The sequence below is a fragment of the Nothoprocta perdicaria genome, unplaced genomic scaffold, assembly GCF_003342845.1.
Source record: "Nothoprocta perdicaria isolate Ctin4 unplaced genomic scaffold, notPer1 scaffold_91, whole genome shotgun sequence".
Classification (NCBI taxonomy): Eukaryota; Metazoa; Chordata; class Aves; order Tinamiformes; family Tinamidae; genus Nothoprocta; species Nothoprocta perdicaria.
The window spans coordinates 1,522,563-1,541,423 of NW_020456210.1; the positions used below are offsets into that span (position 1 = coordinate 1,522,563).

General features: G+C 39.1%; 1 protein-coding gene across 1 annotated transcript in view; it reads right to left on the reverse strand.

The window, feature by feature from the left end:
• The window catches only part of GRIP1 (glutamate receptor interacting protein 1), a 147,026-nt gene that overhangs the window by 20,185 nt on the left and 107,980 nt on the right, over nucleotides 1–18,861 (reverse strand). The window contains exons 9-15 of the mRNA XM_026052775.1: nucleotides 17,966–18,121; nucleotides 12,939–13,125; nucleotides 12,025–12,170; nucleotides 10,303–10,383; nucleotides 5,428–5,497; nucleotides 5,048–5,193; nucleotides 501–645 (exon numbers count right to left, since the gene is read on the reverse strand). Coding sequence (XP_025908560.1) covers nucleotides 501–645; nucleotides 5,048–5,193; nucleotides 5,428–5,497; nucleotides 10,303–10,383; nucleotides 12,025–12,170; nucleotides 12,939–13,125; nucleotides 17,966–18,121 — 931 coding nt within the window. The remainder of the gene's footprint in view (nucleotides 1–500; nucleotides 646–5,047; nucleotides 5,194–5,427; nucleotides 5,498–10,302; nucleotides 10,384–12,024; nucleotides 12,171–12,938; nucleotides 13,126–17,965; nucleotides 18,122–18,861) is intronic.

Genomic DNA, 18,861 nt, shown 5'->3' on the forward strand with positions numbered 1-18,861 from the left:
GGCATGATTCTATCATTTACTATGAGGAACATTTCTGCTTCTTGAGTAATGCTACCTATGGCGTATATAATTCCATATATAGATGCAGCATGTGGATATGAGAAGGAGTGTGTTTTCAGGTAATCTTAAACATCTAAAGTCCTTTCTTTATCTATTCTACTGTACAAGGCTAAGAATTTTAAAAGGCTGCTAAAATGTTCCTGTGAGTGAGCAGTTTAACTGACCGGTCCTTCCTAGGTGAGTTATAGTAAGTACCACAATTCTGTGCTCTGTTTGGTACAACATGTTTAGGAACATCCTGTTAATATAGGCCCCTGAACCTGGCAGTGATCATAAAAAGACAGAACAGAACAAAACAAAGCAAAAAAGAATAGCTAACTCAGATTTGTAGAAATAAATAAAATATTGCTAAATCATGAAAGTTAATACGCTCATGTGAACAAAGAAAGCCTTGATCTCGACAAAAGGAATGCTTCATAATAATTTGTTTTTCAATTTACCTTTCAGCTAATCCTCCCTTTGTAAGGCTGGAAATGATTATGGGATCAAAGGGCTCTTCAGTACCAGAGATTGTAATTCCGAGAGGCCCTCCATAGCGCTTGAGCTCAACGGTATAAATAATCGCTCCAGAGCTCTCCTGTTCATCTGCAATAAATGCCAAGGGGATGCAATTGGTTTCTTATGAAAGAGGGAATGAAAAAAACAACACATTCAGACTAGTGATGGGTAATCAAATCACATTTTCAAAGGATTACATTTCAGATATACTTCTTAATCATATACTGGTTTATGTTCAGAGACAAATCTCTCTCGTGCAATCTCTTTCTGTTGCCAGAATCTGATTATATTGAAATCAATAGCAAAATTCCTCTCATTCTAGCAGAAGTGAATTTTACTTTGTTTAAAATCTTGATAGCTTGCTTGCCATTAAAATGTAACTCAGGATATTTTATTGCATGTCACAACTGTTCTTCTGTTCCTTGACTTGAATGGAGGGCATTTGAAATCAAGGAGAATTTAGAAGTTTCAGAAACAAGCTTATTTAAACTAACAGCGGGAAAAACCTGGAATATATGCCATGTTTCTGATGGACAAGTTTTGAGTTTTCGTAAAATATATAAACCAAAATAGCTTCTGAATTCTGTGTTTATCAACTAAGGTAAATGAAAACAATAAATGATCATTAAATATAATAAAATATTTGATATAAAAATAAAATGATCATTTTGATTTCATTTGCATTATTGCCAAATCTTGGTCTCACCAAATAGTAGCCAGAAATGGAGAAGAATGGAGAAGAAGAACAGCTAATCTAAATGCAATTTACTTTTCCTTAAACAATACCTTAACAGGTGTTGCAGCAAAATTAATCAATATAGTGCATGTTCTTTACATATTATCTGAAAGTATCAGAGTAGTAGAGCAAACAACTGTAATAGCTTCCAGTTGTGAGAGGGTATTTTGAAGTTTTAAATGTCAGCTCTCTCTGCAGATCAAAATTGTAAAAGCTTCTTTGTCCATCTTATGATTTTGGTATTCCAACACTGGCAGGCAGCTTTTCCTAGATCTTTGGGTAGTGTCATTCCAAATGGCTCAACGAGTGTGGAAAATATCTAGGATGACTATTGAGCAAATGCTATTAGCACTAACCTGAGACAAGTTAGGAGTCATCTACATGCTCCCTATTTTGCTTAAGTAGAAAGTACAATTCTAAAATGAAAATTAAGAAACCTGCATCACCAGGGAAGATTTGAAGAGCTGTTTTCTTCTAATGTTGAACATGGTACTTTAGCATAGCAGTGGAGTTACGCTAAGCTAATTTTTAAGCTATTTTCTCTGCTTCCAAACTGCAGCAAACTTTACACATTCCACCTACCCTTGCTCCCTTCTGCTTCCTACTTGCTATCCACATAGAACAAATCATACACATTTCAAGGAGAGAAAAAGAATTGGCAGTATTCATTCAGCGAGGAACATTCCCACCTCGTGTTGGCCTTGGATTCCTACTTGGGGCATTATCAACAGGCTCCGGGCCCTCGACAAGGACTACGCTTTACCTGATGTGCTATTTCCAAAAAATGTCCCAGACCCTACCCTACACAGTGGGGTAGCAAGGAAGCTGCCACGGTACAGCAGATAAAGTGGCAGTTCTTTGATTGCCTGTCAGACCAATTATGGATCAACGACAAATCCTTTGACATCTCCCATTGATAATATTTACATAGACAATTGTGGCATGCACACATTTCAGCACTTAACAGAATGAGTGAAAGTAAATGACCAAACTAATTGAAAATGCAATAGCTGGTATTTGCTAAGTGTCGACACAACCCTGATGCTCCTCTCTTATCAGCTGTAAGGGAATAAGAAGATATTAATCATGCAGCAGCCCTGCCACATTAATGTTGAAAGTTCATAGATCTCAGTCAATGACTGAAAGGGAGACTGCTACATTACGTGTTTCTTCTGGGTAGCTCTAGTTAACAAAATGAATGATATAACACCACAAATGTCAAATTGCTGTGCTATTATCTTCAGCCATTTTGCCAGGCAGCAAGAAGGCTTCATGTTTAAGAACATATGTGGCCTGAATTCACAATAAATAAAAACTAGATTTGCCACGAAGACTAAGAATTCAGATATTTTAAAAAGCATGGCAGTCATTAGGTTAATCAGGAGATGAAATCAGCCTCAGAATGGGAAGCTGTCAGGAAAAATAAAAAAAAAAAAAGGAGAATTGAGCTTTCTATTGAAAACATTATTTCCACCTGTGGAAGGCATGTAATCAGTTATCATATATTTTTAGAGTCTCATGTCTTGTCATATCTCCTTTTTTTTTTTTTTTTTTTCCTTTCTCATAGTAGTGCAAATGTGGATAATTATTTGAAGCCACATTTAACAAAAGTAGATTCCCTGCGCTGAAGTGTGTCTGTTCTGCCCACTGGTCTCTTGCTTTTCAGAATATGTCATCAATACAGACCAAAGTGCAGAGCCCGAGGGAGCACTTGACATGTATTACTCTGCCATGACTCTGCTTGCAGGTTTGGTATGAGGAACAGGGCTTTGAATTATAGACAACTGTCTGGCACAGTGAGGAAAAGGAGAGAGTGCAGAGGAAGGAAAAACAGAAGGAACAGCTCAAAGCAGCTCAAAATACATTGAAATAAATATCAAAAGAAAAACTTTTAAAGATGGAGAGAGAGGGAGGCAGAAAGCCTTCCTCTCTGTCTGCCCTTCTCAAAAAGGATATCATGAGAGGTTAAAAAAGTTAAAATCTTAATCTCACTCTGTAATTAGAAATTGTTTTGGAGTGCTCCATGCCTATCCATCTGTTAGCATAGGGCTTTTCTCTTCTTGGGGAACTTATTAATCATTTGTGCTGTAAGGGAAGCACAGTTGCTCTTTTTGTGAGAAAAATCAGTCAGGCATTCGTAAGTGGCAAATACAATTAAAACTGATTTTAAATGAAGTGCACTTTTTGTTACACCTTTGCTACTGCTTTGCCACTCTTTTTAATTTTTATTTTTTAAATTGTTTCAAGGGACACTTTCATTTTAGAACTCAAATGTTTGAAATCTGCTTTAAACACTTTTAATTATGCTCTGGCAGTTACTCAGCTGTTGCAAGAACCACTTGTGCAGATAATATTGTTTAGTAGGTCTCTGACTAGTTGAAATTAATATGCTCAGATACATCAGTCCTCTCTGGATAAGATATTGTGCTTGTATGAGAATCGTGGTACAGAGGTACTGACACATACATACTGTAACCATTAAATAAGCAATACTCGTTTGTATCCTATGGAATAAGAATCCCACACAGACTAAAATCTGCACTATCATCTACCCTCGTGTGCAGTATCTAAGAGATGGAAGATGTCTTCCATGGGGATAAAGACTAAAATCCACACTTCAGTGGAGATAACAGAAAATATGTATCAACTTCAATGGAAAAAAAGCTGTCCTGGAAGGACTGTGAACTGAAAAACATTCCTCCTCCTCACCTGCCAGGGCCTAACTACAACATCGAAGTCCACAATAACCATGCATCTTGCTGCATAAAAACTATCTCTGAAAGCTAATTTTCACTAGATGCTAGATGCATCCTCCTTTGCCTGCATGATTATACTGAGGAGATATTTTCTGTTTGCTTTCAGAAGTAGAAAAGATTTCTATCAATTAAAAGCATCTGAGTGCAATTCTAAGCAGCATTTCGACAGTTATATTTGATTAATCTCCTTAAATAATAAGCTGCAACAGGCAGCGCCTCTTTGCTGTGAGACTGTGCAGAGCTTAAGACAAGTGAATCTATAGTTCATACCTTTATGTAATACCATAATATAAATAGCAGTAATAACAGCAGTTATAATTATCAGGCTTCCTTTCTTGCCAGAATGCATAACAGAAATTGCTTTATTATCTTCAGGTAAAATTTTTCTCCTATGGATTCCGTAAAATTACTATTAAAAGGAATAAAATCAGTATTAAAAGGAATAAAGGAATAAAAAGGAATATTAATAGTTATAAGTGTGCAAAATGATGGCAGTTTCAGCGAATCCGTCAGGTTGATCATACATTGCTCCCCTATCAGCTATCCAGCACAGCACGTAAAGTGCTACTTACCTTTAAGCATGTGAACTGTCATACTGAAGTCAAGTTTATATGATTATGGCCTAAGCATCACCACTCTGGGGGAGAACTGAGGCCTAAGGACCATGCTTTGCTATCCATGATTCCAGTCTTAAAAGCAGAGAACATTTCAATATGCTTTTAAGAGAAAGATCAATCTTATGTGGCTACATCTGCAGGGAAACTGCTTTTCAAAATACAGAAGACCTCCTTTTGCAGCACTGCTCTTGAAGGCAAGACAGTCACTGAGATAATCTCAAAAATTAAAAACCCTTGATTTTGTTTGACATATTTTAATTAGCATCATAAAAATCAGGAATGTTTAATAATAGTCATTTCTCTAAATGCAAAAGATTAACCAAATATCCAAAAAAAAACTTGAAAATACACATAATTTGTAGTAGGCTGATTGCTAATACCAGAATTATCTTCATCTTTGCGGATCTTTAGCTTTACCAGGTCCTCACAGTGCTGAAGGATCTGGACAGCATCTTCCATTGAGCAATTGTCAAGCCGAATGTTATCGATTGCAAGCAACTTATCACCCAGTTCTAGAGTCCCGGTTCTGTGAACAAACAAACAGGCTTATATCAAATACTAGCAAGTTATTAAATCAAGATGTTTTAGAAGATATTAGCATACAACGTACATTTTTCTAAACTGTTTCTTACTTGGTTGCTATGTCACTTGTAACTAGCATGTGCAAAGTAAATGTCTCTTGCAAGCTCCCTCAGTTTGAGTTGAGTCTTACTGGCTATATGACGGAAATACATTTCTCCTGGGAGCTTGAATATCTCACCTGTGAGCAACGCTTCCTTTCTTGATATCGGAAATAACTAGAGGGTCCCCTGGTTTTCTACTGGATGGAGCTGCAATAAAGAATATACAAGTATCTCTTTTTATTTGTGTATATTCACATGGACTAATTATCAATGTAAATCAGTATTTCATACACTTTATATAATTGTATTTATTTATTCCCCCTTATGTCAAACACACATAAAAACAAACAAAAGCAGTAAGATTTTAAACTCCTAAAAAGTAGAAATTACTAGAATTAAGGTGACTGTTGCAAAATCAATTCAACCTGACATGTTTGTGTTCAGGGTTACGCTAGGACTGAACCATGCAAAGGTATCATGGTAAAATTGCAGTGATATATAATAATATGTTGTGTAGGTACAACACACACAGGAGGACTTTTGTTGGAAGAAACTTTCAGCACAACTACTGATGTGGAGCTTCTGTCAAACATAAACCATCTTTTTCTATAGCCCTGATCAACAGAGCTGTTTGGTCACATTTCTACTGAGGAGACCAAATCCTTTACATCCACCCTTGTCTCTAGTGCTTAAGACAGAGGAAAGAAGATGGTTCTTATAGAGTGAGAAAGGGGACAGCTCCTTCACAACAAATGAGATGCTATGGAGAGCTAAGAAACACAGTGGTTGATATGCAGTTGGCACTCTGCACAGATGTAGCTCCCATGGCATGGCTGCTCACTTCAACATCACTCATTGTTCCCGCTGAAATAAACTGGTGGCCCTTTTGATGAGAAATTGCTCCTCTAAACTAGTGCAGAGCCTTAAGTACTGTGGATTTTTCCTTGCTCTGTACTGGAGAGACACTGCAATGCCAGCAACAGTCAGATTACTGCCAATCCCCTCCTTGCACATCTCTTTCAGGAGATATCTGACATAACCTTCCACTTGCTATTTATCCATCATGGTTAAAAGGTGTCTCTGCTCTATGATGCCAATTGTTGCAATAAGTTAATGGTTTGTGCTGAGACATCTGACATATTTCAATGAGACAGCTCTGCTTAGCCATCCACGCTGCCAGTCAGCAATTTTCCTTGACTTTTGGCTGGAAGGGAAGCAGTTCACTACCCCAGAAAACCACAGGGAGAAGACGATAAGGACTGATTGCTTCCAGAAGAACACTTCTTGGAGCAGCTTCATTTAGCACTGTATTTTGAGAAGTTTCATGCATTTGTTGACAGAAGATTGTACTGAAGATCTGACACAGCAATCGGTATCAGATGTCAGTAACTTTAGCAGCTCATGAGTCTTCTGTTTGGTGGAAAATGACAGATCTTCTCCTACAACAACCAGAAGATGCATTAAAAATGGCAACATTTCAAGTAAAATTCTAACAGATCCTGGTTAATCTTGGCTGTCCTGGCCAGAAAAGCCTTTGAATTTACAAAGGAACTGTTTAACTGCTGCTAAATAGCTGTATTTCCCACACGCTGTCTTGAAAACCCAGAAGACAGAGGTACAAAGATTTCCAAGAAATTTGAGAACTTTGTCCAAAAAACACACTTTCTGAAAAGACATATGTTGCAACTTAGAGAACAGAAAATAAATTTCTGCAAGCTGTACAATTTTCAGATTGTTTCTCATACTTCCATACATGCAACACGTCTTAATTATATGACACGGTTTTGTGATTTACTAAAACTTCAGATTTGTCTCGCCAGTTAGCATGTTCTTACAAATGTGCAGTTTAATTCTGATGAAATTTCTATTAAGTGCTATGTTTTTACCTTCTAGGTTATACCTAAATGTCTGCTGTTATGTGTTACCTGCTGTGCAATGCCCGCACTTGAAAATCTAGATACTCAGATCATAGAATCATGGAATCATTATGGTTGGAAAGGACCTTCGAGATCATTGAGTCCAACCATAAGGCCTTCAACACCAGGCCTGCTAAACCATGGCCCTAAGTGCCTCATCTACCCGTTTCTTGAACATTGCCAGGTGCCAGGGACGGTGACTTCACCACTTCCCTGGACAGTTTGTTCCAATGCTTCACTACTCTTTCCATGCAGATTTTTTCTTAATAGCTAACCTGAACCCCTGCCTGGTACAACTTGAGCCCACTTGTTCTTGTCCTATTTGTTATTATTCTGGATCCTTCTTATTAAGCGACTTTCATAAAAATTAAGAGAATGACTGAAAACAATCAGGGTCACCTAGAGCACGGGGCACAGGGCTGCGTCCAAGCGGGTTTGGAAGATCTCCAAAGGAGGAGACTCCACAACTTCTCTGGGCAGCCTGTTCCAGGGCTCTCTCATCCTCGATGCCAAGAATTTTTTTTTAAGTTCCTGTAGAACTTTTGGTGCTTCAGCTTGTGACCATTTCCTCTAGTTCTAAAGAAAGACTAGGCAGCAAACAATGCTATGTGAAATAACCCACCTACCCCCATGTTCACAAGCCTTTAAAAAGCAGATAGTCCACAGAGTTTTATTCATGCACTTCAGTGTTCGTGACATCCTTACTGCAACTATTTGAGCTGTGTTGCAGAGAGAAAATAATTGATTTCCTCCTGAGCTTTCATACGGCACATGATCATAGACTAGGATTGCATCCTAGTGAACAGGCTGTCTCCTATAAGACCGAACATTACTAGCCTTACTCAATAGATGAAGAAATGACGTATGGGAACATTTAGGTCAAAGTATGGCTAATTTGGGTGAGCAATTAGAGATTCTATTTTTTCACAATAGTTTGTAATGAGTAATAATAACATCTATGTTCAAATGACAACTACTTGTATTTTCAACTATTGCTGCATATGCTAAGCATTTCAGCAAATCTGATCCAAGGATCTCAATGGTTCCTGAGAAAAATCAAGCAGCCACTTGTGGATTTTGTTTCATCTCCCCTATGGAATGACTAGCATCTCAACATAACTCTGTCGCTCGGAAAAGTAATTTCTCCAGGGTAGCATTAAACTATCTTGACCATGAGATCACCTCCTCTTGCTTTCTGCAGTCCTCCACCTCATCCATTATGCAAGCTCCATCCAAACCCAAAAGGAAGCAGGAGCACTGGAGACATCAGCCCTCTTGGCTACACAGCCACTTCCATCTCTCCTTGGGAAGCAGGGAAGCAAGAGTCCCAGCGAGCAAGGACTACTCGCCTGTGCAGGTCGACAAAAACACAGTCTAATTAATTAACCCAAGGAAGTGACATTGTACAGCCTCAACTCTCCATTTTTTACATGCAGTTTCTAAGTTATTAAAAAAAAAAAAAAACCACTAAGGAACTGTCCCTGTCAAACAACAAACTTCCACTTGCAAAGACCACAAACAGGCAAAAATTCCCCGAGATTCACCTCATGGATCCAGATGACAGAATTACACTGGGGACAGTGAGAGAAGGAAGAAGAGAGATACTGCTCTAGCATTTGCTGGTATTAAAAAATAGTGCAACTTAGATGCAAAGAGCATGAGCACAGAGAGACTGTGCAACTTCTATCCTTGGATATTTTCAAAACTCAGCGGAAAAAGGCCAGAGATCTAAGCTGGCTCTGCTTGGAGATCCTAACATTCCTACCAGTAGTCCCATTAACTTCAGAGAGATGACTTATGAAGCAAGGTGATACAGTTCGTTACAGTAAGGATATCTTTGAATGACTTAATTTTAAAACCCACGATATTTTAACTGTTCCAGCCAGGTACCTAGGGACGCAAATCATTGTAGTTGCATCACCAAATACAATGTCCTGACAAAAATTTGACAAAATGAATTTAAAAACACTCACTTTTTTTCCAATCACACTGCTTCATTTAGGGCATAAATTAGAACAAAGCAGAGTGATGAAAAGCAAACATGAAAAGATGTAATTGAAGACTTTTACTAAGCAAAATTTGCAAAGTTGCCATTATTAGTATAAATTCTTTAAAAACAAACAGTTAAACAATCTTAGGCCCAGTTCATATATATTAAATGCTACTCAATGGTGGGATTATTATATATTACATATTAAATATACTGCAGCCTATTCAGAAGAGTAGAGCTAACACCAACTAGGTGGTCCTCTGAACATAAAGCAGTAACCAAAAGAAATTAAGTTACAAGAAAGGAAGGTTTGCAGAGTTTGAGAGTGCTAAATATACATACCAAACACATTAACTTTCCATTCAATGTTTATTACCACCAGACAAAAAAAGTACTAGGTATCTGAACTCCAAAATCAAATATTAACTAAATTAATAGGAAGACAATATTTCTACCAGAATCCCACAGACCATTACAGATGCCAAAATTACTGTTCAAATAAAGCAGTCTCTCTATAGTTTTTCTTATTTTCCAATACTTTTATTTGCACGAGTATATCCAGACCTATGATTTTGCTTCAAGAACCATTTTTTTCAGAGCCTAACAGTTTTTCAATCAGGTATTTAACACCCCTGTGTAACAGGTCTGCAGTGTCTCTCATTTGTTCCTTGGAAGTAACTGAGTGTTGTACTTTTGATAAGTTTTATTTCTTTGTGGTGGGAAAAGCTTTGAAAATGTAAGTCAAAGGACAATCTCCACCCAATGCATATGAATAAATCCCAAACGACTAACAGTCTAAGAAAAGACACAACCGTAACAGAACACTAATTCCAGGAAGGCCAGATTCTGGCCTCAGACAAGTACATGCCCTTCTTATCCTCTTCAGCAATCTGAAAATCTTAGAGAAAGGAGACTCCCATGGAAACTGCATGAGAACCAGTCCAGTCCACTAGTTTTTAGTGGACACTGATAGTTTTCAATAACAGAATTATCAGCAGGAATTTGGGGTAGGTTTCAGTACCCATCCCAGCATAGACAGGTCTTAGCTGTACTTAGCTGTAGATTATCCTGTAAATGCAGTTTTTAAAATAAGCACTTTCACTTACAACTAATGGTGATGCCAAGTTCCACATTATGCTTCTTTGGTAGCTTTACATGAAATGTTCCACTGCTTGGTATAACTGATTCTATTAAAAAGAAATTAGAAAATGTTAGATTATGAGACACAGCAATCCCGAGTAAATGTAACTGTATGTGAAAATTAATTAAATCACATCAGGAACATAGCCACAGTCAAAACATACATGCTGAAGTGAAAGAAGTAGGACATATGAAATATGATTTATACCTCTATTGGCAATTTCACGGTAAGTCAAATTTTTTTAAGGCTTAACTGAATTTATGGAGATTGCATGGGCCACCAGACAGCTGAGACTGCAGGTTTTCAGCTCACGCGTAATTTCTGTAAGCACTCATGAAAATTTTCGTGCTCGCAGATAGATTTTAATTAAAAGGACAGAAAATCAAGTCTTAAGGATTTTAGGCCTTTATTGCTGTAGGACTAATGCATTTCGAAATGTCCACTAAGTTAACTGCCATGGATTTTACATCTCCTGGGAAGAAAAAGAATCAAACATTACTAATGAAGAAGTGTCTGGTGCTGGCTGAGGCAGAAACCACTTGAACACGCAGCACTGCATTTGCATCTGACACTTGGCATTGCTGCTGGCCCAGATTTGGGCCTTGGCCTGAAGAGAATCCAGCTGAAATTGTGGCAGTGTAAGCACGAGAACCTACCCCTGCAGGAGGGTCTAACTCTGAGCTGAGGTCTGCTCTCTTGAAGCAAATGGGAGCAACATGAATAAATGCAGAGACTGAAACACAAACCTCCTCGTCCTTTGCGGCTTGAGACTTGTTTAAACGGCACTCTCATTATTTTGTTTTCTTACTTTCTATTTGCTACGTTTTCCTCCATTTCCTACATATCCAAAAGAATGTATAGCGTTTGGCCTAATTTTATGTTATTGTAGACACTGGCATAATAAAACATCACTTAGAATTACTACACTAAGAATCTTTTGCCTCCATTTGACATCAAGGCTTATAACACCATTAATAGCAATTACACTGTGCAAAATAGAGAACATCTGATAATGCTCTTACTTCAAAGGAGCTATTGTCAGGTCAGCACAGAAGTCATAAAAGTTTTTCCTATTTACATAGTGGGTTGGGTAATGCACATGCACAGGGTGTGCTCATTTGATTTACATAATATGTGATTTTATAGGTGCATCTATATACTTAAAAGCATTACAGGGGAAATGGGAGAAAGGCATTAGTAATCTTAAAGATTCACCAACGACATTAACAATGATTTTCCAGGTTTTATTGGCTCTATTTCTATTTCTTTATTTAGCTTGTTGGTTAAAGGTACTGTAAGCAAAACTCTGAAGAATTTTTTTGCTTGTCTGCTCTTCTATAATGCTTTTCTGTATAGTAAAACATTTCATTAACTTCCCTGTAGAGGATTTGTCTTGGCTTAGCAAAATATTCCTATGTCAGGGCAGAAATAAGTCCAGAAATAACTCAGAGGGAAGACTGTCACCAGGTCTTTCTACAGGACTTGTCATTTCTACTTGTGTTCTGAACCACAGCGCAGGGCTAAGCACAATGAGCAGCACAAAAAGGCACCCTCATCAGACAGCTCACCTCACAATTGAGTGGTGCCTGCGAGAAGAAAGTCCCTATCCCGGATGCCTAACAATCACAATATATTTGGAATTTATTCCTTCTTTTCTCTAGAAGCCAGAATGATAATATGTTCATACCTGCAACGTCAAACTCTATTTCCAGAGTGACCTTGTTGGAGATAGAGGAGTCCCTGAGCAGCTGATTGGCCTCATCAAACGTGCTGTCTTCGGTCGGGATGCCATTTATTGACACTATTCTGTCTCCGATTTGCAGGACCCCACACCTCGGTACACAACAACACAACAAACAATCTTTAGACATGCACATTATCCAGACCAGTACTATTAAAAACACCCAATGTAGCCTTAAAAAAGAATAATACATCAGTTCAAGAATTTACCCACGCGCTGATTTACTGAAGGGCAACACAATCCTGTGCAGCCCCTCTGGCACCATCAACACTCCCAGCGTGGGCAGCGAGACCCCAGCCTTGGCTCCTGCACCCCATCCATGGCCATCACCATGGTCTCTGACCCTGGCTACAGATGCTGTAGCTCTGCAGTGGCAACTAGCAGCTGCATGCACAACTATGGTTGCTCCATATGAATTCATGCTGTGATTAAAAAGATACACAAGCATATAAGTGCAAGAGAAATGCTGCAATGAAACAGCTAGCAAATCAAAACTCCAGTATTTCCTAAGGTTTCATACATACTAAAGCTGAGCAGAAGCAGAGCAGGCTTTCCCCCATGGCACACTGAATTATTACTATTTGACTTCAGAGAAGTAGATGATTTTTTTCCCTCTCTAATGAATATAACTTCCAATCTCCTGCTGGAGGACTCTGGATGATCAAGGCACTGGTGCTTGTCATTTTTCTCACAGCTCATCAGGAATATGAAATATTCTTGTCAGAACAGACAGTTTATTACATGCCACCCTTCCACTGAGCAAGGCTCTGCAATTTATCACCAGTTCCAAACAACCAGCGCCAAACACCCGGAGGAATGCTCACCAAAACGCGCTTGGAAGTTGTCTGAGGGAATCTCACCTTTCTGCCGGACTGTCGGACTCGATATAGGAAATGAGGGGCGGAGAAGACAAGGTCTCTGTAGCAAACACGCTACCCTGGAGCTGTATCCCAAACCCTACAACGGGGTCAGCTGTCAGCACTACTTCTGTGGTCTCTGTGTGCACAACCTGCCCGGCCAAACCAACGGTGCTAGAGGCTAAAGACACTATAAAAGAGAGCAGAGCAGGGGGAAAGACATTCATACGCCGGCAGCAGAGATTTCATTGCTCTTCAATAAAACTGATCTGTACCATAAACCTAGTCATGGAGACATTGCTCTTAAATTCCGTTTAGGATAATGGTGCATAAATAGTTATGATATATAAGAAAACAGAAAGCATCCGCTTGCAGAGTATAATGCAAAAACATAGTTCAAAGCAAATCTGCTTGGTCCCCCACCCCAAAAACCTCAGAACACCCCTGAATCCTGCTTGGGTTAAGATTGAGGCATGGACAACAGGTTTTTTAAAGGCACTAAGGGAATAGGAGCCACAACCTCATCTGCTTTTCAGGCTGATTCCGAGGGGCTTTTGGGAGCATCTCACAGCAAGGTGCTGCTGCTAGCAGCAAAGCACGTATCTGGGCTTGCATGCAAGGAAGAAGGAGGCCTTCCTCTCATCAGCTTGAGCGCGTTCACGGCCTGCCAACAGGTATGTGAGGCTGGCTGCGTAATGCATGTCGAGCTACCTTCCCTGTCTTATCAACCTGTGTGTTTAAAGAGATGGTGAGCAAAAAGAGCTGTGGGTTTGCTTAGAGAGACTGGGGAGCCCTTCCCGTGACACATGCAGACAGCTGCTTCCCTATTTTCCCGATTCCTGTATTCTCGCTCTGGGAGGCTGCACTGCAGAACAAGATGAAAGCAACATTGGAGATCCTGTGTGACTACCTACGGCGGCAGCACACTGCGCCTTCACTTCAATCTCCCCCTGAAAGTGTATTTTAGCATTGTTTCCATGCACTCTGGAAACCACAGCACTATGAGAAGTGCTGTGCATAAAACTAAATTTTTTTTTGATTCCTATTCATATCATGCAAGTAATCATATATTATATTACAATGACACTCCTCCAGTGCCTAGAATTCTGAAAATCTATCTCACTGCTTTCTGCACCTCTAAATTCCTTCAAGACCTCTTTCTGCCTGCAGTAGCTACAAAGAGCTAGATAAAACTTCCATGGCTTATCTAAAGGGGTATTTTAAATGTGGAGTATTTTAAGTGTGGGAAAAAACTGTCTTTTTACATTACAGATATTATTAGCATGGAGGTAGAGAGATCTCAGAGGTTTCCCTTGTTTATTTCCTTCACTTTGAGGCCTTTGTTCTCCCCTAGTTAGTCTAAAATCTGAATTATGACATAAATTTAGTGATAACAATTCATTAACAATTCTGTTGCAAAAGTTTCACTTCTCAAGCAAAACTCATGAGTTTGTTTTCCCAGCAAACCTTCTTTCAGGTTTGAATTGACTCTGAAACAACTGTCTTATCTAAATTACTGTGAATTTTCACTTTTTTTTTTTTTTTTAAAAAAAGCCCTATGTAAGAACTGTGTACTTACTCAAAATCTTCATTCCTTACCATTTCCTCTATATGTACTGCGTAAAATAAGTTCATATCCAAAGTTAAATGCTAAAAATCTATTCTATATCTGGCCCCCAGCTTTAGTGCTGCAGGTGAAATATGGGTTTCTCCAACTTACAGCACTTCAAAGGCTCAAAATATGAGTAGATCTGATGAATTCCAAGCTATTAGTATCAGATCTCAATTCCATCCTCCAGAAATTTCTAAGTTTGGTGTGTGAAAACTCAGAAAAGTGCATTTCTCCTTCTCTTAAGATCATATAATAATCATTCCACTTGTTAGCTGCAATTCTCCCATCACTTAGCTGTCCATTCCTTCTCTGCAGCAAGGGGATAGACATCTCTAACTTTCATATTTTTTTCTTGGTACTATACTCAGAAATCTCAAAGGCCTTACAGCATTTATTTTGAGTTTTAGGATAGTTAAGATTTTCATTCACATTGTCAAATTAATATTTGTGAGAAGATAGTTAAGGTATAGTTAGTTCAAGGTTATTTGTGCATTTTAGCAGCCTAATAAATATTTTCATTATATGGACTCTTACAAGTGACCATTAATGACTTCCATCCGTCACATCCACCCCCCAAAAAAACAACCAACAAAACAGAAACAGGAATGAAAAGCAGATATGAAAATATTCTTTCCAAAGTATGCAATAAGAGCTCTCTGCTAAGGCTATATAAAATATCAGAGGGATCTCAAAATCTCACTTAAAACTTGTTGGGGTTTCCAATTCAGTGATGGCTGTGGCAAGAAACACGGTACCACTTTTTGGCTTCTTGATGGGTTTGAAGCTTTACAGCCAGGGAAACTGCCCTTGCCAGGAATCTCACGGCATTAAAAGGGGTCCGTGAATGTGTATATGGTTCCAATGAACCCTGTTTCCTCATGCTAGGGGAACGTTTTAGCATACTTGTATATATTGCATCCAACTGCAAGATGGCAACAACCGTGGGGACCAGTGTAGTAAGTCCCTTGTAGTACGTAAATCTGTAATCTTGAATTTGAAAGTTATATATTTGTTTGTTTTATTCCTGTAGACATGACAGAAGCAGAAGAAGATGTCTTTAAAGGTAACTTTATGGGTTACTGTGCCTGCAGTCCTCTCTGAACTTTGGAAAATGTCAAATGTTTCTGTTCCTGCTGGTAGCAGCTAACTCAGCTGTGCCGAGCAGAGGCTCCTTGCTACTAATTGCTACCAGACATGCAGCCACGATAACTATCTTGTAAGCTGGCATAAAAGTGCCTCTCACTTTCAAGTACTAATATGGACCTATTAAAAAATACTTCAAGATTTAAGCATTAACCAAGTATACGCTTTTCCACAATAAGTGCAATATTTTAAAAGTGAAAAAGCATAGGAAGATTAAAGATGGAAAACAAATGGCTGAAATAAAGCACATGACAGTAGGGCATGCCTTTAAGTTTTATAGCCACATGTTTGGAAAGATCTACATAAGTAATGCAATGATTGCAAACTCACGGTCATAAAAGGCTTACAGCCTCTACCTCATCACACTTCATCTGCACGAGTTCTGGGACGATCACATTAAGTTATGTAGGTTTTCCTAAATAATTGGCAATGAAAACTTTACAGCACCCTTCACTGATATATCTTTTTCTCCCCAAATAACATCCCAAAAGATTTATTAGAAGTTACATAAAAAAAAAAAACCTCAAACAGTCCAACTGGACTAAGAAAATGATTGCTAAAATTAAGACAAGAGGCTATTCCTTCTCCAGGAAAAGCACAGCAGTCAGTGCTACCTGCTGCTCACAAGCCTCGCACACAGGGAGAGGGCAAAGTCATTGCACATTCAGTCCCCCGGGTGTCTTTACATTGATGAGTGCTAAGTTAGAGGTGGAAGTCTAGCAGCAGAAGTGAGGATCTCCTTTTGGGCTGACCATGGGAAAGGACAAGCAGCCAGTTCCTCTGATTCAGGGATGCTGCTGCAGTCACTGCTGGTAGGGAAGCGCACGCAGACTCAAGGACGGGGACACCCCCCATGTTTTGGGAAGCTGTATGAACACCTCATGGTCAGCTAAATGTGGGATAAACTACCCACGAGCAAGCCTCCTCCTGATGTCTGGTATTTAGAGATTTGCTTAATCCACAGCAGATTATCATTCTCACAGCGTTCTCACTTTAGGATTATCTCTTTGGTGGGGTGCTGTGTCTATGTGACTGTCCCACTTAAATCTAATGTACATCTTTGGACGTAAAGGCCCAAAATCTGAACTTTTGCATGACTGCAAATTACACAGCTATGCTTCACTGAATGAAAAATATCTGAAAAACAACAACCAAAAAAAATGCAAATAACAGCCTTCTTCCACATCTAAAATTGCTTCCAGGATTAACAGTCTTCTGTTGTAGAGAATAGTCTTACAATATATCACAATCTAAGAAAGATTTTTGCATCAGACATCACTTTACCATTCAAATATATAAGTGTAATAGTACAACTGTATCTTAAGTACTACATGTTCTCTCATGAGAACACATACAGCCTCTACTGACACCCTACTATGGACAGCACCCTAGCTCCCTGTAATACAGAAGGACGTATTAGAAGCCAGCATGTCAGCAGATGAGTTGTGGTAAATGGCTGATTGGATTAAAAGCAAAAATGTACTTACGGGCAAAAGTTATGTAAAAATATCTGCTTTACAAAAAAAAAAAAAAAAAAAAAAAGCACGAACAAGCAAGCAACAAAAACTTCTACGAGAAAGCAAAACCTCGATTCCTCTCTCAAATCTTCCCTCTCGATTCCATAGTCACAGGTCTTGGCTGGAGGTTACTGTTTGGCTCTGATTTTGCTCTGATCATTGCTCTCCGGCCCAGTGAATAATGATGGACAAAGTGGAACGCACTGAAATAGGGAAATTACTAGCACATAGGAAACCCCTGTTTTGAACCCTGGAAAGTGGCCAGAATCAAGGCTGCTGAGTCTTCACTGTGATTTGGCATTCTACCTGGGAAAAAAATGGGCAGGTGCTGGTCTAGATATAAATATTAAAACTTTACAGTGGCAGCCTCTTCTTCTCTTATGTGGTGGCTGAGCCTACCAATAATCTGTTCATGACTAACCGACTATGAATTTTATTCCCTGATGTTAAAGGGAAGAGTCGAAAAAGGAACTAAAATCACTGCAGTATCATTATGGCAAGCCCTTGCAGGTTGGTCTAAAGAAAGCAGGGCATTTTAGGTTTCAGATGAGATCTTCAAGCCATACAGCCTCTACTGATCTCATTTTAGTATCGCATAAATAATTTTTATGCTGGTGCTTCCCCACATCTAACAGAAACTCCAGTTGCTCCCTCTTCTGAGTAGCATTTACTCAGTAAGGTACCTGGTGCCTTTCTGCGAGACCTTCCCCCTCCTCACCCATTCATTGCACATGTTGAGCAGTTGCTTTACCACCTACAGGAGCTTTTGAAGTCCTTCTTTTTCATCCTCCGCCTCATCATTGTCCCGCGCGGGCTGGTGGAGTAGAGGCTGCGAGGTAAGGTCCCCATGTTGAGGGAACTCAGGCTGTATGCACTCATGGAGGTAGGAGAGAAGGATGAAGACACCAAAGCTGCTGCAAGAAATCGGACACTTGGCACCCAGCACTCGGTGGTCTCGGCAGAGTGCGGCACGTGCCTGTAACTCAGGAATGAATCAAACAGGGTGCGAGACGCACGGGAACGGCTTGTGCATTCCTGATCACAAAGACATTAAACCACACAGGTGACCCTACATAAAAGCATAGCCAGCATTTCATGAGAACACCTGCTGGGAGCCAGCAAAAATACTGGAGAGAGAAAAATTACATTCATCAGATACATCTTACTTTAGGCGAAATTTGTTAAATTTGGATTTTTGATACACATCCATGAATCAATGTGGAACAGTATGTCTAGATACACTGATTTTAGAAATGCCTTTTTGTAGTAGGTGATTTCTGACAAAAGATTTGTAAATTGTGCTTTGCATTCAAAAATTGTTTTATATGCACTACTCAAATCTAATGGCCCATGCAAATGGCAGAACTGGTTCATTGAGAATTTTTGAGCCTTTTCTTCTCTTTCAAGGCTGTCTTGTTATAGAAAGGAAAAGGCATAAGATGTCAGAAATAACCTTGGCATGGTTATGAAAACGTGTAGCATCCATAAAACTGAAAAGGTTTCAGTGCCTGAAATGAGAAAAGCATGAGTGAAAGGAGAGGAAAGGGAAGAGAAGAAAGAAGAAGAAGAGAAGCTACATCAGCAGGAAATAGTGTGGAACATTACAAAGGCTTTTCTGACAGGCATTTTTTTGAATTTCAAGGCAAATATCTTG